General features: G+C 39.1%; 1 protein-coding gene and 1 long non-coding RNA gene across 2 annotated transcripts; both read right to left on the bottom strand.

The window, feature by feature from the left end:
* Positions 1 to 2,408: 2,408 nt before the first annotated feature.
* LOC145097203 (uncharacterized) lies at positions 2,409 to 18,678 on the bottom strand. Its single transcript, XR_013704271.1, has 4 exons — positions 16,752 to 18,678; positions 14,045 to 16,665; positions 3,137 to 3,820; positions 2,409 to 2,977 (listed from the first exon to the last, which is right to left on the bottom strand). It is a non-coding gene; the product is annotated as an uncharacterized LOC145097203 (long non-coding RNA).
* Positions 18,679 to 19,058: 380 nt separating this feature from the next.
* Positions 19,059 to 25,948, bottom strand: LOC145097210 (uncharacterized). The gene is made up of 4 exons (XM_079034736.1): positions 25,567 to 25,948; positions 25,405 to 25,458; positions 19,630 to 21,054; positions 19,059 to 19,483 (listed from the first exon to the last, which is right to left on the bottom strand). The coding sequence occupies exons 3-4, from the start codon at positions 20,281 to 20,283 to the stop codon at positions 19,466 to 19,468; spliced, it is 672 nt and encodes a 223-aa protein (XP_078890862.1). The 5' UTR covers positions 20,284 to 21,054; positions 25,405 to 25,458; positions 25,567 to 25,948; the 3' UTR covers positions 19,059 to 19,465.
* Between the last annotated feature and the right edge of the window lie 1,139 nt (positions 25,949 to 27,087).

Below are 27,087 nucleotides of genomic sequence, written 5' to 3'. Positions count from 1 at the left end.
AAGATTTTCTAAGACAAGAAAGGGTGTGGTTCATGCAATCGGCCGAGCTCAAGTAAGTTTCCCCAAAATACCCACATATATTGTCTGTTATGATTTGGTTTATGAATCTGTGAATCGCATGCTAGTTAGCTCTAGGGGAGATGCCTTTATATGTTGTATGAGCTGGTAGACTTGCATGCTAGTGCCGAGTAGTCAGCAATAGGTTGGCCTGATATGTGGTACTTGTAGCCATGAGGATATTGGATGGCATGTTGGAATTAGAATGATAATTGGTATTTGTAACTGTTAAGTGTATGTTTTAAAAATTGTATACGGTTAGGACTCGTTTCCTGTTCTGTGTACAATTTGCATGCACAAGGGCAGCCGACAACGAGGATGGATGGATGTAGACAGCATGGGTTGTGGTATGTGGAGTGATTGTCTGATGATAGCTTCGCAGGTTGGAGACTACCCTAGGGGGAGCCTAGGATGAGAGTAGTGACAGATGTTACCTAGATGCAGATTCGATGTGAGGATATACTGACTTGTCTAGTGTATGTGAGGATATACTGACTTGTTCTCCATGGTCGTATAGCTTTTTTGCAAAGCACTTGGCACTGTCGAAAATTGTTGGGTTTGCAACAATCACATTCCCCTGAATCGGGTGATTTAGCCCCTAAATGAAACATTCGACCTCTTACTTTCAGAGGTGATCATTCCCTGACCCAAGAGTGAATGATCGTTAAACCTGGCAATGTAAGCTTCAATGTCAGAATCTTTAACATTAAGATTCCATAGCTCTTGTTCAAGTTTTTATACTTTGCCCCTGGTGCAGTACTCATCATGCATCATGTTTTTGAGGTCTTCCCATGCCATGGAGTTTGCTATTGGTAAAGTTAGAGCCTTGACATGGTCGTTCCACCATGAGAGGGCCCTGTCGGAAAATGTACAAGATGCGAACTTCACTTTACTCTCTTTCGAACACCTGTAGATTTCAAGGACAATTTTGATCTTTTCAAACCATCGGGTAAGAGTTATCACACCATCACTCTCGTTAAATGGCCTTGGCTTTCCGTTGGTGAAATCCTTATATGTGTATGTCTCTGATGTCCTTGACTATCACCGTGATTGGAACTCCCCGTCCTATTTCCATTTCCTCCTCTGTTTGTGCCACTTTTGTTGATATTTGCCAGTGCTGCAGTAACTGCGGCCAAAACTGCCGCTTGGAATGCAGCCAAGTCCATTTCTGGTGGAGGTGGCGGTGGCGGTGGTGTTTTTGTGATCGTACCTTTGGCGCATTTCCAGCTATGAAGTAGGAACGACGATAAGTTTATGGAAACCCCTTGTTTCTAACGGTTACGTTGATTCGATTGTACTTATAATTGAAACTATATTATATCAAATAAAAATGAAAAGACAGAACATAGAAAATAACAACATCACAAATAAAAAACATATTTGTTCCATAAATGATGAAATTTTAGTACATAATGCGTGACAATTGACCTTTGAAATGTCTATAGTACATCGAGGATAAAATATGACAGCATAACGACCCTGCGAGTAGTGTAATCACTCAAACTTATGGTCGATCCTTGATGTGTGTAAAACCAACTAGTTTTAATCCTACTAACTTAGACACAAAATAAACACACTAAAGGCAGTGTACCTATCGATTAGTAATATAGTTCAAGCAAGTAGGGTATCAAACACAGGGAACGGTAAACAATTAAAATAAATGCTAATGTTATCTAAATAAAACAAATAACAAAAGGGGATTTTCTCTAGTTTTACAAGACTAGAAACTTAATTAGAATAACCAACACACAAATTAACTAACTAGCAACTAAAACAATTAATTACCAACTAAATTCAATAGTAAAGAGGACTTTTGTTTAGGTACGACTCATTTGTTCCCATGGATGATTTTAATGTATCGGATTAATTCTTCATTGGCTACCAATTAAGATAATTAGGTTCACGTTCGCTATTCCTAATTCTTAGAAAACAAATTAACTCAAGCAATGGCCAGTTGTCTAAATTAACGGGTTTCCTAGATTATTGATTCGGGTTAAGTAAGACTTGTAGTGGTTAACTAAATTGGCCCTTCAATTAACCTCTTGTCGATGTTCATCCAACAAGCTTACACATTAACTTACCTATCTTCTAGTTAATTCTAGTTTCACGTTCGTTATTCCTAGACATACAACTATGTGGTCACAATAAATCATATGAAATTAATAACTAAGAGATGTTCATACAACTTAATTACTGATTTATTAACAAAAGAATAGTTATTGTCAACACATAAGGTTCTTTAACAAGCTTAGCTAAACATAATTACCAATTAAAATTAATCCTACTCAAATAATCAATCCATGTTCACAAAATTGTCTACCCTAACAGAAGAATAAGTTTTTAGCTCTTGATTGCAGTAAACATAAACTCAAAAACGAAATCAAAGTATGTAAACATGATTCAAATCAAAAAATTACTAAGAATAAACCAAAATTGTCTTGATTCTCTTCACAATTGAATGGAGGGTTGATTCTTCAGTTCCTCACGACCTAGCAGCACTTCCAATCGTTTCTCAGCCTCCTAGGGTTTCTCTCCCTCCTCGGGTATCGATCTGAAAGTCCCTTTATATAGATTTTCACAAAACAGAGGCTACTCGGCGAGTCCGTCACTTAAAACCCGTGTACGACAAGTCAGCGCGTCCAGAATCGCGAAAGTTCGATACAACTCGCCGAGTAATCGACCCTACTCGCCGAGTACGTTTTGAATCAGAATTTTCTCAAAACACGAAAGTCGTCCGAAATTGTGTCTACTTTTCAGAACATTTTGAATCTCGTCAATCGGAGTTACGATTCATGAGATATTGCCAAAACACTGATGAGGGGTCAAGCTGTCCAACAACGTCCTTCTTTCTTCAAAATCCAAGATCCATGCGTCCAATCGCCAGTTCCGCTTCCTTTTCCATCCGAGCATGTCTTTGTTACTGAAAATGAAATATTTAAGCTAATTAAGCACCTTTGGTTCATTATTTGATATAAAATTAACATAAAGTATTAAGATAATGCATGAATTTTATAACTAAATATACTCATATCAATCCTACATACATAGAGAAAAGAAAAGGGGTACCATCAACGCATACCCATAAACAAATCTACAGCAAGTGGTGGGTAGGATAAGTCCTACTCATGACGAGTAGTCCCTGGTGGTACTTGTGATGAGGTAGAAGCACCCTGAAGCTCCACTAGTCGGCATTTGGCAACCTACACCCTCTTATCTAGAACAACATGTCGCTCCTGGTACTCCCTTACCTCTGCTCGTGTAATGGTAAGATCCTCGATGATTTGCTCCCTCGGATAGTGATACTGCTCCAGGTCCTAAGTACGTGTTGTTTTGAGCTCCACCACAGCTCTCATCTCCACGACTCCGTTCATCGTTGTCTGGACCTAGTCGCCAATGTCTGAGATCATACGAATCATTACAAGGAGGGCTCGATCAACGGGTCCTCCATGTTTGAGGTTATAAAAACCTCGCTCCATGTCGAATGGTGGGCGCTGCCGCTAGTGCTTGCTCCATCGCTCTAGATCATAAGGCCAAGGGGACATTGTGCCATTATAGCCCCATCGGTGCGTCGGTACCCTAGCCATGTAGGGTGGGTCGATGACTTCGGACTCTGCGTCCAAGTCATCCTCCTCTTCCTGCTCTTCCTCGTCGACTTCCTCAGTGATCTCTTCTGGATCCTCCTCCGGTTCTTACTCTAGCCATCCCATGTTCCCGTGGTTAAGGGGGAGAGGATCACCTGGTTGGTAGAAGTCCGCCATGTTGTCTGCACGAGAATATATATAAGTACGAGAAAATTTATGGAATGGCAAAATACTCCTATAGTTGTTTATTTCTTTTAGTTTTGTTCTTAGACCCTTGTGGTTTTAAGTTGGTAAGTTTTAGATTTGTTGTCCATCCTGGCCACTCCTAAGCACATGTTGGTCATATCTCGAATAAATACAGTTGATTCGGTTATATTTTCCCTATATATGATTACATAACTGTGTAAGTTTAGTCGAGATGTCCAACTCCTCTAAAGAATTTTTATTTGTTTCCATATTAAGACTTCGTTGTTAATGTACTCACAGGTAGGTATACTTTTATAGAATACTTATACTTTTAAAGCATACTTTTAGTCAATGTGTTTTAGTCCCATTGTATTTACAATTGTATATCTTGTATGGTTAGATATACTAGTTCACTATAAAAAAATGTTCTGATACCAATTTGTCACACCCCCCGAACCAGGACGGCAGAAACGTTCGGAGGAGGATAACGTCATTGTGTAGTATCATAAAAATTGAATATGAATGAAACATAGCATTAAAAGATACCAGCATACATTTTTTACACATTGTATTTGTTCATCAGTTACACAAAAGTGACATAAAGTATCAATTTCCAAAATGCAGCAAATTCGGTTCTTAGGTACCTTCTTACTGGTTCCCTGAGAATGCAGGTGATTTTGAAAATCTTCAACATTGAATGTTGGAGAGTTCATAAGCATATTTCTATGAAAATCTTTGTAACATCTTTGTCTGTAATAATTTGTAAAACTCCAAAAAAAATCCGATTTTTTCTATGAAAAGTGGTTTCTAAGTCTCGTTCCAAAACTATGAATAATTGCATGCATGTCCTTTGTTTTCATTTTATTTGTAGTTTTAAAGTGTGTGTTCCCAGAAAATCCAATATTTTCTGTTTTATGAAAAATTGTAGTCTTAAAACCCTAAGACTGGAGTGGTGATAATAGTGTACTGAAAAATGAAGCATAGTTTTGTATTCTATAATACCAGCAAAGTGTATATTCACTATAAATCAAAAATAATGTTGTAAATTCCTATGTGAGTCATTATAACCATGCATGATGTGACTGTTATGCCTGTCATGATGTTCTTTAGGCGTCGGTTTCAGTAAGATATTTGTCACCCTAGACTGGCCCCGTCTAGCTATAGCGAACAACTCAGGTGTAGGGGTTTCAATCCTGATATAAATCTATACATAATTACCTCGGTCTCCTTCCAGAGGACTCTAGTTATAACTACAGGACATAGGGTGTACGCTAGGAAGGTACAATGAAGGTAGTGTCTCACTAGAGCATTAACGGATTCACATGAATTTATAATCCCTTTACCGAATAAGAAAATAACTTATCTTTTGAAAACTTGTGAAAGATGCTTTATGACACGTGATTGGCAGGTTTCATGTTATTTAGTTTACGACACGTGTTTTACAGATTTTATGACATGCAGATTATTATCCACGCCTTAAGAGTTTTTATGGCACACAGTTTATGACACACCAATGATTCTGTTATGAACTGTATTGTACACCATTTTGGTAAAACTGTTTATAACACATTATTAAAAAAGTGTTCATCACTAAATGTGTCTAGATGTAACATTTGGTGTAAAAGTAACATCATATCTTGGGCTTTAACCATCAAAAATCGTGAATACAAGTTTACAACCATTTTACAAATATAATGATTTTTAATAAAATATCAAACTATGTTTTTACATTTCGCTCCTTGTTACTGGTTTGAAAGTTTTGAGTCTAATTATTTTCATGTTGATTTGACTCTAGGGAGTCACGATTTTTATATTATCACAAAAGATAAACTTTTCATGTTATCCAAATTTTTTGGTAGGTTTTATATAAAAATAATATGTATATACCCAAGAGTCCAACATGCATGGATGCATACTTGGCATGTTTTCTAAAATTTTGAGTGTACAACCCATGTTCATAAGTTTTTATGTAACATATATGTTTACAACCACACTCATCACGATTTTTATGAAAATCCACAATATAAAATCCTTTTTTGCACAAGTTCTTGTTCCATTTTCAACACATAAGTAAGGTTCATGCAATGACTCAAAGGTTAAACACATAACACATAGGTACATGAAATTATCCAATGGTTAAACGAAACATGACTTGTATTCTCCCCCCGAAAAACATGAAAATTACAAAAACATGGGGCTATGAAGCTCACCTTGAAGATTTCGAGTGGTAGAAGAAGAAGAAAGAAATTGTTTAGCCTACACTTATGTATCTTGGAGGTTACTCGAAATGATGATGCTCTAACGAAGCTACACATGAAATGGTGTGTGTAAATGGGATGATCTTAGCATAAACATGTAACAAAACACTTTGAGTTTCACAATAAACTTACCAAGATGCCTAGAACCAATTTTTGTGGTGATGAAGCTCGATATTTTGAGAGAAGAGATAGGAGGAAGTTATTGAGAGCTAAGTGGGGGAAAATGAAATTGTGAGGTGTGTGTGTGTGTATGTTCGGCCGCAACATAAGAGAGAGGGGGGTTGAATTTGTTGTTGGTTCATGTGAAGTTGGCTTGGATGCATGTAGGTCCATATCATGGTTCTATGGCGGGTAAACATGAGGTGGCAATGCATTTTCGGTTTTCTTTTTCTTTTTTTTACTCAAGCCTTAACCGAAACCCTATAGGGTTTTCAGCCTTGATGGCTTCTTAAATGGGCTTTCGATTTTGGCTTGGCCCATAAAGGGGTTTTCAGTCCCTTAGAGCCCAATGGTAGAAGTTTTTGGCCAAATAAGGTCTAAGGAGAAATTTTCGGCCTAATAAGGCCCAAGGAGAAGTTTTCGGCCCAATAGGGTGTTGGGCCGATGATTCTTGGACCAAGACCCGAAATGGATCATGTTTTGGTCTTGTATGAGACTATTTCAACTTGATTCTCAATGTATGTACGTATGAATTCAAATAACATTGTAGTTTGAATTTCGCTAGTTTGATGTTATAAGTTACATAGGGGTAATGGTTTTTTACATGAATCACCCTCTTAACCCTAATTTTGCTAGTTGTGACATTTTGGGAAGATTTTGGTTCGGTGAAATTTGATTCTTTCTTGGAAACAAGGTTTTGGTTTAGGGGTTCACACACTTTAGGCAATGTATTTGTTAGGCTTGGTATGTATTATTGGTTGTTTTCCTCTTGTGTACACATGTATCTATACTTAAGACTTTTACAAACCATTTCTCGATAATTATAATCTATGTCATAAGTTTGTTACATAATTTGTGATATACATATATAAATTTAAACTCATACGTTAGGAAATGTAAATTTTTTAATTTGTTAAACCTTGGTCTCTTAAATCCAAAATGACACATATATAATGTATATTTATGAATATTTAACCAACCACATGTAATTGATCATGACTCATGTCCCATACCCATTCATAGTCTTTGTCCTATATTTCAGAACATCACATTACCTCACAGTTAAGAGAAATATGTCCCAAAATTATTTAGTTCTATATTACTTTGTTCCACTATCTTTTCATTCCAATAGTGGAGGGAGTAGTGATGAACAAATGTGAATACTTTTGTTTCATCAGGTCCTCACATTCCCAAGTAAACTCCGATTCTCTACAAGAGTTCTATCAAACTTTTATTATAGGGATGTGGCTTTGTTTGAGGCTTTTGATTTCTCGATCCATGATCCCTACCGATTCCTTCATGAAGTAATGTTTAGTGTTAACCTGGATCTCATTAAGAGAAAAGACAAGGTTCTCACTAAAGAGAAACTTCTTAAGATTACACACGTGGAAGGTATTGTGAACGTTTATTAGTTCTTGAGGTAAATTAAGGTTCTAAGGCACTGGACCAACCCTTGCTAGGATTTAAAAAGGTTTGATGTAACGGGGGTTTTATTTAGCTTATTTTCTAAATCAAATGACACCTTTCCATATTACGACCTTTAGAGGACACATTATCCTACTTTGAATTCTAATCATTTTCGTCTTGTGTTAGTGTAGATTTTCTGATGACTACGTGTGTCCTTTAATCGTTCCTTTACCTGAATGATCTTCTTCTGTTGTTTCATGAATGATTGCAAGACAAATGTATAGAGTATCTCTAACTTGCTTTTTAGCTAGTTGGGTATCTCCATCTTATTCCCAGCATGTTGGAGAACGACATCTATGTCTGTACAAGGCCTTAAATGGAGCGGCCTTTATTCTATTGTATAAATATTGTTATATGAGTATTCATCTAACGGTTAGTCAATACCCCATGAATTACTAAAGTCTATCAACTCAGCATGGAACATATCTTCTAGAGTTTGTATTGTTCTTTAGCTTTGTCCATCTGTTTTAGGATAATATGATGTATTCATATTGAGTTTGGTTCCTAGGAACCCTTGCAATGATTGCCAAAATATGGAAGTGAATCTACTATCTCCATCGGAGATAATAGATATTGGCATACAACGTAGTCTGAATATTTCCTTGAGATAGGTCCTGGTGAATTTCTCTATCTTGTTGGTTTCTTTAAAGGGTAGGTGATAAGTTATTAAATAAACTTGAAGATCGATTTGATCTTTGTAACAGGTAGTGCGAAGAACATAAAACAATAAACAAGACAAGATTGAATCACAATGTGTCGAATGATTAATTCAAACAATCCTCAGCAGAGCTCGACTAAGAACTTCCGTTGTAGAGGATTTAGGGTTACAAGAATGATAATTAAAACTTCTGAATAATACTATGATCTATCGTTAACCTAAGATGCATGCAAGCACCTATATTTATAATAAACCCTACTATACTCACGGATGGACAGGCCCATACCGGAGATACAAAAACGGACTAGCTAACGAGCCCAGTAGACGCAACACTTAATACAAAACACGACCCAACAATCTCCCCCTTTGCGTCAAATTGGAGCGAGACTACTTCTTCTTCTTGCTTGGGCCAGCAGCGGGTGTCTTCTTTACAGTATCAAACAAACGTGTGATAAGAGCGAGAATAGTCTGTCTGAACCGAATGTAGCATTGTATCATGTCATCGAAGTACTTGACATCATCCGCTGAGTTTTGCTTGCATCTGTGGATGATCCCCAAAACATGCTCTAAGCAGGCAGTAGTGTACAGATGTTTATCAGCCAAGGCAAAAAGACATTTATGTCCTTCGTTTCTGGTGAACATGACTGAATTCCTTCTTGAGTCAATTCTACCCATCTGCATTTGGTTCAGATCACTGGCCGAGCCAACAGGAGATATTTTTGGTTTCTTCTTAAATACGCTTGCTATCTCCTGATCCATCAGTGCAACTTCCATGATGTAGCACACCAGCATCCTCTTGAGATGGTCGATGATCGGACCATATTCAGCTTCGTTGGTGAGAAGGATGTTGTGCAAGATAATCCAATCATGGGGATTGAGGTTTGGAAGATCTGCAAGGGAAATGGCATGTTCGGTTTTGGCAGATCCCCGAAGTACCTTGAACCGAATATTAATGAAGTTCCCTTCAGTATACGGCTTCAAGACCCGAACGTTGATAATCTTCTGAGCGCTCCAAGTCTGATACTGAGGTTGAGCAGCCTTCAGATAGAAATCGATTAAGTCCCGATCAACCTGTGGATAAGGATGAGGGAACTCTGCAACGTTGGAGAAGGCATGAAAGATGAACGCCTTTCGGGTCAGTGGCATGTCAAACTGAGAGTCGATAGTATTGGAACAATCAAAAGAAATTATAGGTTCCAGCCACAAGATACTCGGTGTGTCGATGGCTTCTTTTATCATCCTCTCGAGGGTCCAACAGGAAAAAGAGTTTTCCTACTCTCAAGAAGGTCGTGGGCATCCTTCTGTTTTCGTTCAGCTTCTTCAGCCTCTTTTGCCACACGAGCACTGACATCAGCCTCATTGCGTCGACTTCTACTCTTCAACAAGTCGGCAATTGTTTCTTTGTCTTCTTCCTCTTCTTCCTCAGCAATATTTTTACCTTTGTCTTTCACACCCGAACCGGAGGCTTGGCCTACTGGAGAAGGTTCGGTAGTGTGAGTTGCCTTTGAGGAATGAGGTGGTTGGGATACAGACTTCTTCTCTCCCCCTTGTTTCGGAATGGACACGAAATCAAGTAGCCCTTCGATTTTGCTTAACAGGGCAAGGGCGGGAGCGAGCTTCTCTGCAAGGGTACGCCTCACAGAATAGTTAATGATAGGATCATGTGCTTCGAGGATGTTTGAGATGGCTGAGTGGACATCCGAAACATACATCTTTATCACCTCCCTTTCGGACCGAAGAGAGTCAATCTCCTGTTGAGAATGGGAGAGTTCAACACTCTTGACCTTCAGAGTAGTGGTCTTCTTGGCAAGAACATCCATAAGAGAGTTCTCAGCAGCCAAATCTTCTTCGATCTTCGAGAGACACTCGTCTATGGTTGTGCGAAAGGCTGAGTTGTCGTCGGAAAGCGTTTGACGAAATGAAGAGAAGGACTTCAACTCAGTTGAGACAGACGTTGTCAACTGTTGAACAATTGGTTCCAACGTAGTCTTTGCAGCATTTGCACTCTCCTGTAAAGACTTTAACAGGGAAGAGGCATCAGAAAATAGTTTATCGACTCTTTCGGTCGCAGACTGACAGGCTTTTGTTAAGACGTCGATGGCGGAGGTTGCAGAAGCAATGGAATCTTGCTGAGCCTTAGAGAAAGCGTCAACAATCTTCTGAACTGCATCTTCAGAAAGGGATGAATGAGAAGTGGAAGAGGAGGCAATGAGCAAATCAACTTTGTCATGGAGCTCCTTGAGATGTCGTTTTGTAACAGGAGCATCGTCATCGTCATCACTCTGTATTTGAAACGGACTATAGTAGACCGAGTCAAACGTCATATCTTCCCCGCCAAGGAAAGGTTCTTCATTCTCTGAAGCATGAGCAGGAGAAGGTGGTGGTGGTGAAGCTGGTGGTGTAGAAGTATGGGTAGGTTCAGGTTGGGTTGTTTCGGGTATAGGTGTAGGTTCCGATGCTTTTGTGGTTTCGGGTGCTGGGGTGGTTTCGAGTGCATCAGTATGAACCCCCGTATCAGATACGTTGGCTCGAACATCTGCAGTAGATGTTGTGGTTGCTTCGGTGAATATTGGTGTTGGTATTAGGATTGAAGTGGGTGGTATTGAAGTAGTGGAAGTTATGGGGGGAATAGAAATAGGAATGGTTCTAGGTGGAGAATTAATGGGAGAAGTAGAGATCTGAACCTCTGGGGTAGGAGATCTGGGTGGAGTGTTGCCTCGTGGAGAATCGTCAGAATCCGAACTCTCACCCTCGGACTCGCTTGAAGATGAAGCGATAATCAGCTTTCGCCTCGACTGAGTTTTTCGTCTCTTTTGTTGTGGAGACTGAGCAACTTTGGTGGGTTTCCTCTTCTTTAGAGAAGGGCGTTTAGCCCCTTTCGCCACTTGTTTCCCTTTATCAGCCTTCTTGCCTCTTGGAGCAGGCTTGTCGGCGTCATGAATAGACTTCAACATCTCCGGAGTGAGATCCCTCGGACCAGAACGCTTGAATCCTTTGTACGTCTGGATAATCCGGCTATCAGCAGGAACATCTCCATACATAGTTTCCGGAATTGAACCATTGAATGGAAACTTGGAAGCGTCCGAGACAATGATCTTCGTGGTATGGAATGTACCAATAGAAGACATTGGAGCACCAGCGACAATAGGGACGTGGTACTTGTCCATCACCCATTTCGTGACCAAAGTCCAGAACCTAGCGTAAGAAATTTCAGAATGCCTGGATGTAGAGGAGAGACTCTGGATGAGTTGTTGCCACAGAACAGACCCATAATCCATGTTGATGCCATTGTAGACACCATACATTATGGAAAAAAACAACCGACTGGCACCATCAGATCCAGCGCTTCTTTCAGATAAACCTTTGAATAGAACAGTGAACATCCCGTTCCACTGTGGAGGTAGGCACGACTTCTTTAACTTCGCGACTGAAGTAAGCACCTCCGTATAACCCATGTTGTAAAACATGTTGAACAAATGCCCCATTGGAATCGTTTCGGGGTTAACCCTCGAGGAATCAGGTTCAAATCCTAACAAAGAGAAAAATCTTTGCTTTGAAATCGAGGCCTTGTGCTGAAAAATATCAAAGAAGATTCTGTCAACGACCTTGTCGTAGTGAGCAGTCGCAAAGATATGCGACAAGAACTCCATCGGAACGGATTCAACTCTTGTAAGTGCAGGAGCAATCGGCGAAAACTTCAAACACTCGATAATGGGGAACATGAAGGCATCGTAAACATGAGGGGATAAATCGATGATTAGGCTTTGTTGTGGGCGAATGGGCAGTATGTGGGATGTTGCGTGAACGGAAGATGAATCTACCATTGCTTGAAGAAAGTGGAGAAGATGATGAACAGTGAAGGTTCAGGGATTTCTTGCGCTCTGGGAATTTTAATTGCAGTAAAGAGGTAAATGGTGGAGGATGTTGCCTTTTATACTGTGGGGTAAGGAGAGAGAAAGATCTTCCCAAATCTTCTATCGAAAAACGAAGAGTTTTCCGGAGTTGACTGATGCGTGACAGTTGGGGTAGCCGATGATCACGCATGAGAGAGAGTGTCAGACCCCTAAGAAAACGCCTCCCATCAAGCGTCGTTTGGATATGAAGTGTTTCAGATTCACACGCGCCCCTTCTGCACCATTTAGAGATGAGACGGTTCCAATTCGCACGCGTTCCCTTTTGCGCCGTTTGAAATCAAATCGATTAGACTCCCGCCTGAGTCAGCATGTCTTCATCTTATCCCTTTAAATTGTAATGGCATCTTTTGAAAAATACCGCCACGTGGATTAAAATCAACCACAGCCTTTAATCGACTGCCAATCCAAGTAAAATACCTGTAATTAATAGAACCTGAATTTTGGAAAAACAAAGATTTTCGTGCTAAGGGTGTAAAAGAAAAGAAATAAAGAAATAATTTTTGGGAAAAATGTGATGTCAATAAAGACACGAAACAAATGATCCCGGGCACGAATCTCTTCCTTCAAAGTCAAGAGAGACCTTAAAGTGTTTGTGTGGTTTCCCGTTGAATAACGATCAAACACTTATTAAGAAGTGTTGAAAGGCTTCTTTTAATTAGGCTTATTAGGGTGGCTTTCGCTTCGATTCAACATTCCTAATCTTGATATAAGATAAAAAGTGAACGAAGTACTTGTGAGACCGGTGTAGTCTGTTGAACAAGTAGGTTGGGAATAATTTAAACTGGCTGGGAATATAAAATCTCAAAAAAATTTAAAACCGGATCCCAATGGAAGAAATGTTATGGGTTGTAACAGTTTCATAGGAATCACACAAAAGAAAAAAACTTGAGATAGCATGAAGATACATCCGTCAATTCAATGGTGAAAACTAGAGCAAATTAATTGTTCACCGTCAATTCGTATTGGGTACTGAATTTTGGGTTTCACTTAGCTCGTAGTGGAATGAAACTAAGATCATGAACACAGTTATTGTGTAACCATAAACCTCAGTGGTAATTTCTGAGAGTCTCAAGGGTTACGTATGTGAAACGAGTGTGATGGATAAATGAAATGTAGATAGTGTAAGAAATCAAAGTACCTCTGCTGCGAAAAATAGGACCAAGCAGAAAACTCTTATCTCATGTGAGAAGAGAGTTAGTTAGCTCATGATTAGAATAAATAAGAAGGCCTAATTGGGAAGACAAGGTTTGTGTATACCAAGTCAGTGTGGCCTATTATTCGGAATCAAGTGATGCTTTGGACACATACAGCAGCATCCTTCTAGGGACACTTAGCTAATTTTAACAATTTCTCCATAAACGAACACACAAATAAAATTAGAGCCAAAAAGAAAATAAAGAATAAAATATTTTTGGAGTTTTTGATAATAATAAAAAAATGAAATAAAATAAAAAACAGATAAAAAGCAAAAAATATTGGAATTTTTGATAAAAAGAAAGAAGGAATGAAAATAAGAAAAAAATAATTTAAAAAAAAACTTTGGAACCGAACCCTAGCGTTCGGTCTATTTCGGTTGTGGAAAACTTTGGAACCGAACCCGAGCGTTCGGTCTATTTCGGGTGAGAAAGATTTTGAAACCGAACCCGAACATTCGGTCTATTTCGGTTACCAAAGAAAATAGATTTTCAAAAAGAGAATTGTTTTGATAATAAGAGAAATGCATTTGGAACAATGATACAAAAGATTTACAACCAAGAAAACTACCTTTGATTGAGGAGCGAAAACCAGATGATTCAACCGAACCCGAGCGTTCGGTTCATTTCGGTACATTAGTGCAAGACTCGAACCCGAACATTCGGTCTATTTCGCTTTTTTTCGTTTGAGTTTGAGAGGTAATTTTTTGGTACTGACACCGATTCCATCATACCTAGCCCTTGTAGAATTTTGTTGAACGATGCTTCAGGAAGAGCTTTGGTGAAGATGTCAGCCAGTTGATCAGTGGTTCGAACAAAATGAATTTCGACGTTCCCATCTTCCACATGATCTTTAATGAAGTGATACCTCAGTGTTATGTGCTTGGTCTTGGAGTGTTGCACTGGGTTATGACAGATCCTAATTGCACTCTCAGAGTCACAATATAATGGGATCTTTTTCATATTGAGTCCATAGTCCCGGAGTTGACTTTGGATGCAAATCACTTGGGAAGTACAGGAGGCAGCTGCAATGTATTCCGCTTCAGCTGTAGATAAAGACACACAGGTTTATTTCTTTGATTGCCAACTAACTAACTTCCCGTCTAGGAATTGGCAGCCTCCCGTGGTGCTTTTCCTGTCTAGTCCACAACCTCCAAGGTCTGCATTTGAGTAGGCTTGAACGAAGAAGCCTGAGTTGGATGGATACCATAGGCCTAAAGAGGTAGTTCGCTTGAGATAACGAAGTATGTTCTTCACTGCAAGCATATGAGGTTCACGTGGATTCGTCTGAAATCTAGCACAGTAACAAACAGAGAACATTATATCAGGCCTGCTAGCAGTAAGATACATCAGAGAACCGATCATCTGGCGATATAGCGTAATATCAACTGTTGGCTTATCCAATGATGGAGTGAGCTTGGTGCCGAACGCCATTGGAACTTTAACCTTTGAATCTCCCATCATGCCAAATTTTGCAAGGAGAGTCTTCGTGTAAGCTTCCTGATTAATAAAGATTCCTTCGGGTCCCTGTCTAATATTTAAACCAAGGAAAAAGTTAATTGGACCCATTGAGCTCATTTCAAATTTAGTCTCCATCAGCTTTCTGAATTCAGCCGTTAAGCTAGGATTCGTTGAGCCAAAGATGATATCATCAACATAAATTTGAACAATCATAAGGTGGTTACCTTCCTTCTTACGAAAGAAGGTTGGGTCAACCGAACCTTGTTTGAATTTGGACATCTTTAAAAACTTGGTTAGCGTTTCATACCAGGCCCTCGAAGCTTGTTTCAGTCCATATACGGCTTTGTCCAAAATGTAACAGTGATTGGGGTACCTTTCATTGACAAATCCAGGAGGTTGCTCCACGTACACGGTTTCTTCAAGTTCTCCATTTAGAAATGCGCACTTGACATCCATTTGGTAGACCTCAAAGTTTTTGTGTGCAGCATAGGCAAGAAATATACTAACGGATTCCAGCCTAGCAACAGGAGCGAAAGTTTCTTCATAGTCGATTCCTTCCTCCTAACAGTATCCTTTCACTACCAGACGGGCTTTGTTTCATATCACGTTGCCTTCCTTGTCCATCTTATTTCTGAAGACCCATTTGAGACCAACAACTAAGGCATCTTGAGGAGTTGGAATGAGACGCCAAACTTTATTCCTTTCGAATTCGTTTAGTTCATCTTGCATAGCTTGAACCCAATCGGAGTGATCAAGAGCAGTGTTAACTGTCTTTGGTTCAACTGTTGAGACGAAGGAGTTAAACATACAGAATTCTACTTTTAAAAATAAGGAAGTTTGTTTTGCCTTTAGTTGTGATCGGGTCAGGACCTTTGCAGAGACATTACCGATAACCTGAGAAACAGGATGATCTCTGGTCCATTTGACAAGAGGAGGGTAATTTGGATCATAAGATCAATCCAATTCAGCATTTACCATCTCTTCTAGTTCAGATTGACTATCATAGTCGTAAGACATATCTGCATTCTCCCCCTCGACAGATAAGCTTTCAGGTGTGTCTTGAGTTTCTGGAGCTATAAGAGTTTCGTGCGGTGTTGAGCTTTCGGGTACCACTGGACTTTCGGGTGCAGATGAGCTTTCGGGAGCAGCTGGAGAATAGTTCTCCCCCTCAACATGTGAGCTCGCCTGTGATGACGAAGATATGCCCTCCCCCTCAACTGAAGTATCGTACTGTGGAGGGTCGTCAGAACTTGATCCTCCTTCATTCATTCTCATTGCAGTATCTTCGATGAGTTGCTTCAGATGATCTACTTTGTTGTCAGCTGCACTCGCTTCTGAGAGAGTTGCCTTCTCTGGTTCATCAAATAACTCGACGAACTTCTCAAATAGGTTTGCAATCGAGGCTGTGACTTGGCCTGTGTGAGAAAAGATTTCTCCAACTGTGTCTTCTTTGGCCTTAAGCTTTTTGACATAGCTATCATCAAAAGTCACATAATAGGTTTCTTCTATTTTCCTCGAGCGCTTGTTTAATACCCTGTAGGCTTTAGAAGTGAGAGAATAGCCAAGAAATATCCCTTCATCGGCTTTGACATCGAACTTGTTACGATTTTCTTTAGAATTGAAGATAAAGCACCGTGAGCTGAATACATGGAAAAATTTGACATTTGACTTCCTGTTGTTGATGATCTAATAAGGAGTGAAAGTGAATCGCTTATTGAGATATGACCTGTTCTGCGTAAAACAAGCAGCAGCAATAGCATCAGCCCAAAAATATAAAGGTAAAGAAGAAAAACTTAGCATGCTTCGGGCCGCCTTACACAAAGATCGGTTTCGTCTTTCGACAATCCCGTTTTGTTGAGGAGTGTAGGGAGCTGAGAAGTTATGACTGGTTCCTTAGTCAGCTAAGAATTCTTCGAATTCTTTATTTTTGAACTCTAGACCATTATCGCTCCTGATGTTGCGAACGACTTTCTTTAGCTGTACTTCAATCTGCTTGATAAATGTCTTCAGCTTGAGAGTCGCTTCAGATTTGTGCTTCAGAAAGAACACCCATGTAAAACGCGAGAAATCATCAACGATGAAAAGAATATACTTGCTACCGCCGATGCTTTCGATAGATGATGGACCACACAAGTCAATGTGAATTAACTCTAATGGTTCAACAACTTTAGTGTTTACAATCGATGGGTGACTTTGACGACTCTGCTTCCCCATTTCACACGCAGCACATAAATTTTCTCGATCGAATTTGAGCAATGGAAGACCTCGAACATGACCACCTGTGACAAGTTTGTTGATATCCTTGAAGTTGAGATGAGAGAGCCTTCGGTGCCACAGCCAACTTTCGTTAGATTGTGCTTTGGATAACAGGCAGATAGCTGGATTTCCTTTGATGGGTTTGAGGTTCAAGGGAAACATTTCGCCTTTGCGCTCCGATTTGAGAATGACTCTTTTCGTTTTCTTCTCAATTATTTCCGAACCCTCATTATCGAATGAAACCTTGAGACCGGTACCTCCAACAAGCTGAGATACACTGATGAGGTTGTGTTGTAGTCCTTCAACGTATGCAACCTTCCTAATCGTAAAATCACCATTTGTAATCATTCCATAGCCTTTTATGGTGCCGAAGGAGTTGTTCCCGAACTTGACATTTCCACCGTTTGAAAGAGACCTAAACTCCCTCAGTTCTTCCTTCCTTCCTGTCATTTGACGTGAGCAGCCACTGTCAATGTACCATTCTTCGTCAAACTGCTCGTCACTAATAACCTGCAAACATTAAGCAGATTTAGGAACCCAAAGTTTCTTGGGTCCACGTGAGCCTTTCATTGGAACAGGAATAGTTAGAGAGATGTCAACAAGATATGTTCTTTTTATTAACGTTGTTTCATCTTTCTTTTTAATGGTGAAAACCTTAATTTTGTTGTGATTTGTTTCTTTCGGTTTGGATTCAGGTTTAGGTATTTGGACTCTGGGATTATTTTGATTTGTTTCAACTGATGAAAACTTTGATTTTCCTTTCATATCTGTTGATGATTTAGGTTTTTGAGTGCGAACAGAGTTGGATTTAGAAAGAGGTTGAGAGGAATTAGAAGAATTAGAAGATGAAGAATGAGAGAAGTTAGACTGAGATGAGTTCTTGGCTTAAGATTCTAAGTGACCCTTTTGTTTTTGATCATTAGTGGGACCGAACCTAGATCTTTGGTCTCTTTTGCTCTCGGAACCGAACCTCTGCTTTCAGTAGATAGTGTTTTCTGAACCGAACCTTTGCTTTTGGTTGTCAAATTTTTCAGAACCGAACGTATCCTTTTGGTTGTTTTGACCTTCATAACCGAACCTCTCTCTTCGGTTGTTATGACTTTCTTGTGACCTAACAGTGTTTTTCTCTGACTTTAAATTTTTGTCATGATAAGAGAAATGGGCATTTTGAGATTGCCAGAACTGTTTTCTTTCAGAGAGATTCTTCTTGTATCTCTAATTCCTTTGCTGTTTCTGATTTCTCACCTGCTTCGGCTGACGATGGATATTCGCTTTTTGTTTTTGCTTTCTGTCAGCTTATTCACTTTGAACTGAAGATGTGTTGCTTGAAGGAGTGACTTCTTTTGCAGAAACTCCTTTTTCTTCAGGAACATCTTTTGTACCACTAGTACTTGGCACGTCGAAGCTATCAGGCTTGTTCAAAGGCTCTGGCACATATCTGCCTTTGGTTTTCCATGAAGTCCTTTCTGACAGACCAACTGTTTCGTCAGCATTGTCGATAGGAGCAGACCAGAAGAACTCATCACAACCATCAGCATTATCTTCGTTTACAATAGCTGTGAGTTCGGCTGTCTGATGTTCTGTTACGCCTGTGACTTTATACACCTGATTTGGAGTTGTTCTCACTTTTTGGTATACAACAGCGTTTTCTTCAAGGATCGGGGACTTTTGTTGGGACAGACGAGCAAACTCCATAGAATTTTCTGAAATAAGATTTTTGTGGTTTTCGGGTTCGCTCTTGACAAACTCTGAACAGCCAACTGTGTCTTCAACAGAAATTTCACTCATATCATCGTCCTCATTGAGCTCAGATGCATTTTCAACATCAATTTTATTTTCTAAGCTCAAGTTGGCATTCAATGAGTCAAACTTTTGTATGGTTTCGGTTCTTAGTTTTAGTTTATCATTTTCATCCAAAAGATTTTTCAGCATGTCTTTATGGTCCTTGGACTTTATGAAAGATTCGATTTTGTCTAGACCATACATATATGTCGGATTAACATCCTCAGACGAAACAACACTTTCACAATTATATGCTTCAGCGTCAATTTCATCCTCCTTAAACTCAAGGAAGGGCAAAATCATGCGATGAATTTTCTGCCCTATTTCACAGTTTAAATGAAGTTGAGTGATATTAGTGTAAAGACGCTTAGCAATTAAACAACAGACATTTCTCTGTTTTAAAAGTTTTAAATTGTCTCTTTGTAAATACATGTTTTCATCCTTGGATTTGATTAACTCCGACTCCTTTAGCTCGATCCACATCCTTCGTTCCTCACTCTTTGAAGATACCCTGCTTATTTGGTCAGTTAGGTTAGAATTGGTGACTCGTGTTTGAGTTAAACTGCTGTCTAGATGATAGATTCTTAAATTAACATTTTTTAATTCCTTTTCATATGAACTTTGTGGGACTTTGAATGAAACAAAAACAGATTGTACCTTCTTGATTAATTCATCAAGCTCGTTAAACTGCACGCTGAGAGGTTTTGCTGTGAAGCACAAGTCCTCTCGCTCCTTTGTGTCTTCATTCCCACCATCTGTGTTGTATCCCCTCATCTGAGACACGTCTGACACCATTAAACACTTTCCACCACTCCCTTCACCTTTTGCAACATAGGCCTTTCCATGAGATGGCTTCCTGACTTCATCGTCCTCAGAATCGGTTGACCAGACCTCCACGCCACCGAACTCATCATCCGCTACCAAACCTTGCACAATTAAAGCATTCATAGAGGGGTTAGCGGTGGATTTCTTTCTTTTAATCTCTTCCAGCTTTTTCAACAGCACAGTTTCTTCATCTTTTTCCTCATCCTTTTCTGCCATTTTCTTGAAAACACAATCTTTGGCATAGTGGTTCTTTCCTCCACAATAATAGCAGCTCACACCCGAATCTCCTTCAACTTTCGGTTCCTTCTTTGGTTCTTCTGCTTTCGGTTCTTCCCTAACATTTTCAGAACTGTAACTTCCCTGCCAATTTCGGTTCTTATTTGTAGGGAACCTTTTCTTGATGAACCTCTTTGGGTTTGAGACCGTCATTGCATAGTCTTCAGAGGTAAGGTCATAATCCTCTAGGTTGAGGTCTTCATCTTCCATCACAGCTTTGCTTTTGGACAAAAGGGCCAATGATCCCAAGCTTAAAACCACATTTTTCTCTTATAACACAATCTTTTCTTGAGATTTCAAAATCCCTACCAGTTTCGCCAAAGAGTAAGATTTGAATTGCTCATGCGCTTTAACAGTGGACACAACCGCTCTCCACTCAGATCTGAGACCGTTTAAAAATGTAACCTTTTGTTCAATCAACTTCCTTTCAATATCATGTTTAATCATCTTACTAAGAAGATGATTGAAGCGATCGAACGTCTGAGTTACAGTTTCTGCAGGACTCTGCTTGAATTCACCAAATTCGGACAAAAGCAAGGTTTGAATGGAATGCTAGAGATCTTCGTCTGTAGAATATAACACTCGCAGCCTATCCCATATTTCTTTGGTAGTGCTACATGAACTCACTAGCCTGAAAGTGTCAGATTGAAGAGCGAATCTGATTACTCTCAATGCTTTAATATTGCACTGAAATTTATCTTTTTTGTCTTGAGCAATATCTTTAACGTCTTTCAAAAGATCATTATACTCCTTCTGAGTTTTAATAATTCTTGAAGTTGCTGAATGAGCGAATGGTCCGGATACGATTGCTTCCCAGATGAGATATCCATTGTCCTCAGATCTGATGACATAATCTTCAAAGTGATGTGCCCAGACCTCGTAATCCTGGGTGTAAAGGATGAGAATCTTTGTCGTTGATCCAATGCTGTTTGAGATGTTGATGGGATTGGATTGTGACTCGTCCATGCTTAATCGAATAACCTGTTTAAAAGATCAGACTTGTAATATATTAAATTAGGGCAACACAAATAAATGTTGAGTTACGTCAATTATGGGATGACGGCTCAATAAATATCAGTAAATGCGGAATAACCCTAATTGCAACCTTTCTCACAGAAAAGAAGTGTATGAATTACACTGCCTCCTGCTCTGATACCAATTGATAAGTTATTAAATAAACTTGAAGATCGATTAGATCTTTGTAATAGGTAGTGTGGAGAACATAAAACAATAAACAAGACAAGATTGAATCACAATGTGTTGAATGATTAATTCAAACAATCCTCAGCAGAGCTCGACTAAGAACTTCCGCTATAGAGGATTTAGGGTTACAAGAACGATGATTAAAACTTCTGAATAATGCTCTGATCTATCGTTACTATTGTTAACCTAAGATGCATGCAAGCACCTATATTTATAATAAACCCTACTATACTCACGGATGGACAGGCCCATACCGGAGATACAAAAACGGACTAGCTAACGAGCCCAATAGACGCAACACTTAATACAAAACACGACCCAACACTAGGAAATGGGCGGACTTGGTCAAACAGTCTAGTAATACCCAAAGGGTATCTTAACCACTTGAACTTCTTGGAAACTTTGTTACGATGTCCATGGTTATTTGCTCCCATTTCCATTTCGGGATTGACGATTGTTGTAGTTGTCCTAATGGCTTTTGGTACTATACTTTGACTTTGGAACAAGTCAAACATTTAATGACATGGATGGCAATCTCTGCCCTCATTTTGGGCCACCAGTAAAACTTCATGAGATTGAGATACATCTTATATGATTCGGGATGTACCAAATAGCTCAATTTATGAGCTTCATTTAAGACTAGACTCCCGGCTTCACCAAACTTTGTGATCCAAATTTCGTTCATGAAGTATCGTGTTCCATCTTCCTTAAGGTCAAACTATTAGTCCCTACCGCACAGGTTTTCCTCTATGGTATTCTTGGGTTTGAGCGCTTCTAGTTGAGAATCTCGAATTTGGGTGGTGAGATTGGAGTAGATAGTTAGCGTTAGAGCCTTTACACAAAGTGGATTTTCTTGTTCTTTCATGTTAAAAGCGTCTACTACAATATTTGCTTTAGCAGGATGAATACAATTTTCATATTCGTGATTATTTAGCGATTCGACACACTTTCGTTGTCTCATATTGAGCTCCTTCTAGTCTAGGATGTGTTGGAGGATTTATGGTTGGTGAACACGACACATTTTTTTCCGTATAGGTAGTGTCTCCAAATCTTTAAGGCAAACACTATGGGTCCCAACTTCTAAGTCAAGGGTAGTGTAGTTGGTCTCGTTTGGTTTAAGTTGTCGATATGTGTATGAAATGATCTTATTCCTTTGCATTAGAACACATCCTGACCCTTGGTGTTAGGCGTCGCAGAATGCTATGCACTCTTTTGCTCCCTCTGGAAGAGACACATTTTGTGCACTAATGAACTGTTGTTTTCAATTTCTGGAAGGCAGACTCTTGGAGGTATCCCCAATAGAAATTTTTGTCATTCTAGATTTCAGAGAAGTTCTCGATGAATCTCCAATAATAACCAGTAAGCCTTAGGAATCGGAATACTTCAGTTGGCATTGGTGGTTTGTCCGAATTTCATGACCGGAAACTCGTAGTAACCGTATCGAGTCTTGAATGTCTTCTTTAGAATGTGTACTTCTTGAACTTTGAGCTGATGATAGCCGGATCTTAGACTGATCTTTGAAGTGTAACAAAGTCCATGTAGCTGGTCAAATAGGTCATCGATCATCGGGAGTGGATATCACTTTTTGATTGCGATTTTTTTCAACTTTTGATAGTCGGTGCATATCCTAAACGATCCATCATTCTTTTTGAAAAACAATATCGGAGCTCCCCATAGAGAGAAGCTTAGCCGGATAAAGCCTTTGCCAAGAAGCTCTTTAAGTTAACTAGATTGTTCTTGCATTTCTGATAGAGCCAGACCATAAGCAGATCTCGCCACTAGTGTTCTGCTCGAGATTAGGTTGATTTGGAATTCGAACTTTTTAGTTGCAGACATTCCAAGTAGATCCTCTGGAAATACATTCGGGTAATCACACACTTATGGAATATATTTAATTCCTTACCCTTTTCTTGAATATCTACCATGCAGGCCAAGAAAGTGAAGCATCTCTTCTGCAAACACCTTCTTGCCTTCATGCAAGAGATGATTCGTAGATTCTTTCATGATGTATCTCCGTAAATCTTCAGAGTTTCATTGTTGGGTAAAGGTAGTCGCATGGCTTTTTTATAACATTAAATTTCTACTCGATGAAGTGACAACCATTCAATTTCGACGATCACATCCAAACTTCCAATGGTCATAGGTATTAGGTTGACGGGAAAGACATGGTTATTTAGGGTGAGAAGACAACTAGTGAGTACTTCTAAGCTGCTTTCGAACTGGTTTTTTGCTACTTCTACTTTGTAAGATTTGTTAAGTTTGCATGATTTATTGTTAATCATGCTTCAAAACATATGGGAAATAAAGCTTCTATCGGTACTAGTATCAAATATTACGGAAGCATTAATAGTGTTGATAGGAAGCATACCAGTCATCACAGTTGGTTCCTGGAGAGCATCTACAACACCTATCACGAATGCTCTTCCTTTCCCACCCTAATTCTTCAGTTTCGGTCAGTCCCCCTTAAAATGCGCTGGTTGATTGCATTCGAATCAATTTCGGCTTCTTCCTACAGTGGAGGTTGAGGTTGTGTTGTTCGAGACCTTTCTGCAAAATATAGAGGTATGACCTCTTTAGTTACAAATGTAAAGACCATGTAATCTCCGAGATGGTGGAAATTGCACTTGGTATAGTGAGTTAAAGTCCTAGAGTATGGTTTTGATGGATTGGAAGTCTTTGTGATTGCGGCGTACACAACGATGTTTGAAGTTCTCTTTTGACTTGCCATGGAAGTTCCCTTTTGTACTCCTAGTCTGGTTGTCTTTAGGTTGTGGTGTCATGGTACCCTGAAGGGTATACATCTCAATTAATTAATATGTCAATTTCTTATCACTATCAAAGATAGTGGGTATGGATGAAGAAACTAGACTTTAAAACGGTGAATCTAATCCTCAGATGTACCTTTCAGTTTGTTTGTATTTCGGGTTCACCCTATCCGAGCAACGGTTTGCGAGGTCGTTAAACCGGGAGGTGTAAGAAGTTTCCTCCAATCCTCTCATGGTAAGGTTCCAAATTATAGAGAGTGAATGTTTCCAGAAATCCTATAGATTTCCATATTTTAGAAAGAGAACTGAAATCCTACCGATTTCAAATGATAGAGAGAGAATTGAAATCCAACCAATTTCAAATGATAGAGAGACAAGCTTAGAGACTATTGAATGATCGATTGGGAACTATGGTTTTCTCAGTAGCGAAGATATTGGTTCTTTGCTCTTCTTTGGTTAAAATAAACTAACAAAGGGGCTAAAATGGTCTAAATGGAATTTAAGTTTGGGAATTTGACTAATTATGTTAAAAATGTTTGGGACTAATTTATAAAATGATTCTTGCAGTAGGAGTTATTTTTCTTAATTCATCAAATTTTAAACGAAATTAGGGCTTTTTATGCCTGAGATTTCATTTGATTGGGTCAACAAGGAATGAACGAAAGCAATCTAACACTGATGAAAGGCAAATGCCAAGGAACAATTGGCGGGCCAGAAGGAAGCACCAGCAATCGTCGGAAGACAACGATAGCAAACAAAAGAACCGGAAAAGAAATACCAAAAATTATGGGTAATTTGATTTGCAACCAAAAGAACTGGAAAAGAACTAAAAATAACGAAAAAGAACCAGTTTGGTAAAAAAAATTAGGGGTTTTTTGGTAATTCATTTAAACTTAGGGGTGGTTTTAATCCTTTATATGGCAGCCACGAACACCCTACATCATATCTTTAATTTGGTCTATGCATTTGATAACCTATATATCTGATTGTAGATTTAAAAGTTTTAATTCATAGATTGTAAAATAGTATAATACCCTTGTTGGTTTTTGTTGTTTATAAATAACTTTTATCTTAAAAAAAATAGTACAATAAAGTAGGCATTTTGACAAACACCTTAAAGGCAATACACAAAACAACTGAGAACCCTTGTCTTTTCTGGATTGTTTTCTGAACATTTTTCTATTCTATCTGTATATCTAATATAAAGGCTCGTGAAATATGAAAATCAAACACTCTGTAGCTTAACAATTTTAGTTTTCATCCAAATAAGTAGTCCAATCTAGCTTTTACGTACAAACATAGTCACGTTTTGCCTTAAAGTAAACCCACAACAATAAATAGAGGTGAAATCTATTTGGGTTACCTTTCAAGTTGAGATTTAGACTCGTTTTGGGAGGTTGACAATTCTATACACCACCTTTTTCAAATAACACCACAAACAATCAGCAATTAGAAATTTATGAAAAGGGAAAGGAAACATAAATGTTGAAGAAGATTTGTAGAACAAAGAAGCTGAAATACAAACCTTTCTTATGCCTAAGCTCTTTCTCGTGAAGATTCATTTGTTCCAGTAGTGATACACACGATTCAACTACTCAAATTGAAATGAAATGTCTGTCAAATTGAGAAGGCAATGTCAAATCAGAGAGCAGAATACAAATTTCTTGAGAAAACCCCTCTATCGTTATCCCTTTCTTGATCTTCTCATCCCGTAGAAATCATCAATTAAGATTGAAAGAGGCGGTTCAATGTTGAAATCTTTTGACTAATTTTAGAATATTGCTCAGAGAATCGACGTTACCGATGGCTGAGAAGGTCAACCTTACCAGACTTAGAAATAGTACATTTTAAGTTGTTAGCTATCAAAAATCTCCCCAAATACTTCGCGTACCTGATCACAAAGTTCACATATATTGAGGAAATAAAATAAAGAACTCATTTACTTCCAAAAATAAATGAAATAAAACAGGAAAAAATGGTAACATATTTAAAACGTACCTACTTTCTTCTACTCCTAACACCCAATCATGAAGCAAAATGAATAAAGATTCGACCGCACACCGGCTACCAGCAGTGCAGCCCGCACCCAGCCTTCAGTCTATCTAGCCCTACAGGGCGTTCAGCTCATCTGGGCCGCTCTCCGAGCCTTCGGCCTGACTAGTACGCCCCTAATCGACCTCCAGTCTATTCGGGCTGCCCTAGGTATGTTGGCCTTCAGCACAAAGCAGATCCGCCTCAACCCACCCCCACACATACAATCAACACATAGATAACCAATGCTAGCATGTATAAATAGTCAGACCGATCTAAAAGATCACTAATCATAACGTCATCCTACATACAAGGATACCGACCTAACAAGTCACTAACATAGCATCATCCTATATACCATGATACAGATCTAACAGATCACTAAGAATATCGTCATGTGATAACCAGGATAACAATCCAAAAAGGGTCGACATTGGTGCCTTCGACCCTGTTAGTATAGTGCGGACAACTCACCTTATAAGTAGTGCAGAATCAAGAAGATCAAACCCCCAACTCTCAGCTCCAGCTCAGTTGCCTGTAACCACCATATAATGGTTTCCATTAAAATCTCAAATTACTAAAATCCCCTCAAAAGTCAAAGTTGGTTAACCCTTAGTCAAATTCAAAGTCAACGGTCAAGTTCAACAATCCATGTTGACCCAACTCGTCGAGTGCAGCAACTAACATGTCGAGTTCCTTCAGAACTCGGAAACCCGTGAAAACTCAAGTCAACTCAACGAGTTGCCAAATAACTCATCGAGTCTATGAAGTGTATAAAATATTGGGAAAACCCTAATCAACTCGCCGATTCATCTCATCCACTCGTCGAGTTCACTCAGACTCCAGTAGGCGGGTAAACCCTATCCAACTCGTCGAGTTCCTTCAGCCCTTTTCTCATTTAGACTATTTTAATTGAAACCAAGACTCCAAACTATAGATCTAGCCTCCTAAGGTCTAGTTACCACGTAAAATTACCAACTTTATGTGCATGAAAGGCCTCAAGAGGCTAAAACAC

Source organism: Lactuca serriola, chromosome 1 (assembly GCF_051521515.1).
Source record: "Lactuca serriola cultivar US96UC23 chromosome 1, Lser_US96UC23_V15, whole genome shotgun sequence".
NCBI classification, from domain to species: Eukaryota; Viridiplantae; Streptophyta; class Magnoliopsida; order Asterales; family Asteraceae; genus Lactuca; species Lactuca serriola.
The sequence above is the reverse complement of the archived record's forward strand: the minus strand, read 5'-3'. Positions and strand labels throughout refer to the sequence as shown.

Bases quoted from the DNA above. Each gene is read 5' to 3' on its own strand.
- LOC145097210 (XM_079034736.1), bottom strand. From the start codon at position 20,283: ATGGAAGATGAAGACCTCAACCTAGAGGATTATGACCTTACCTCTGAA.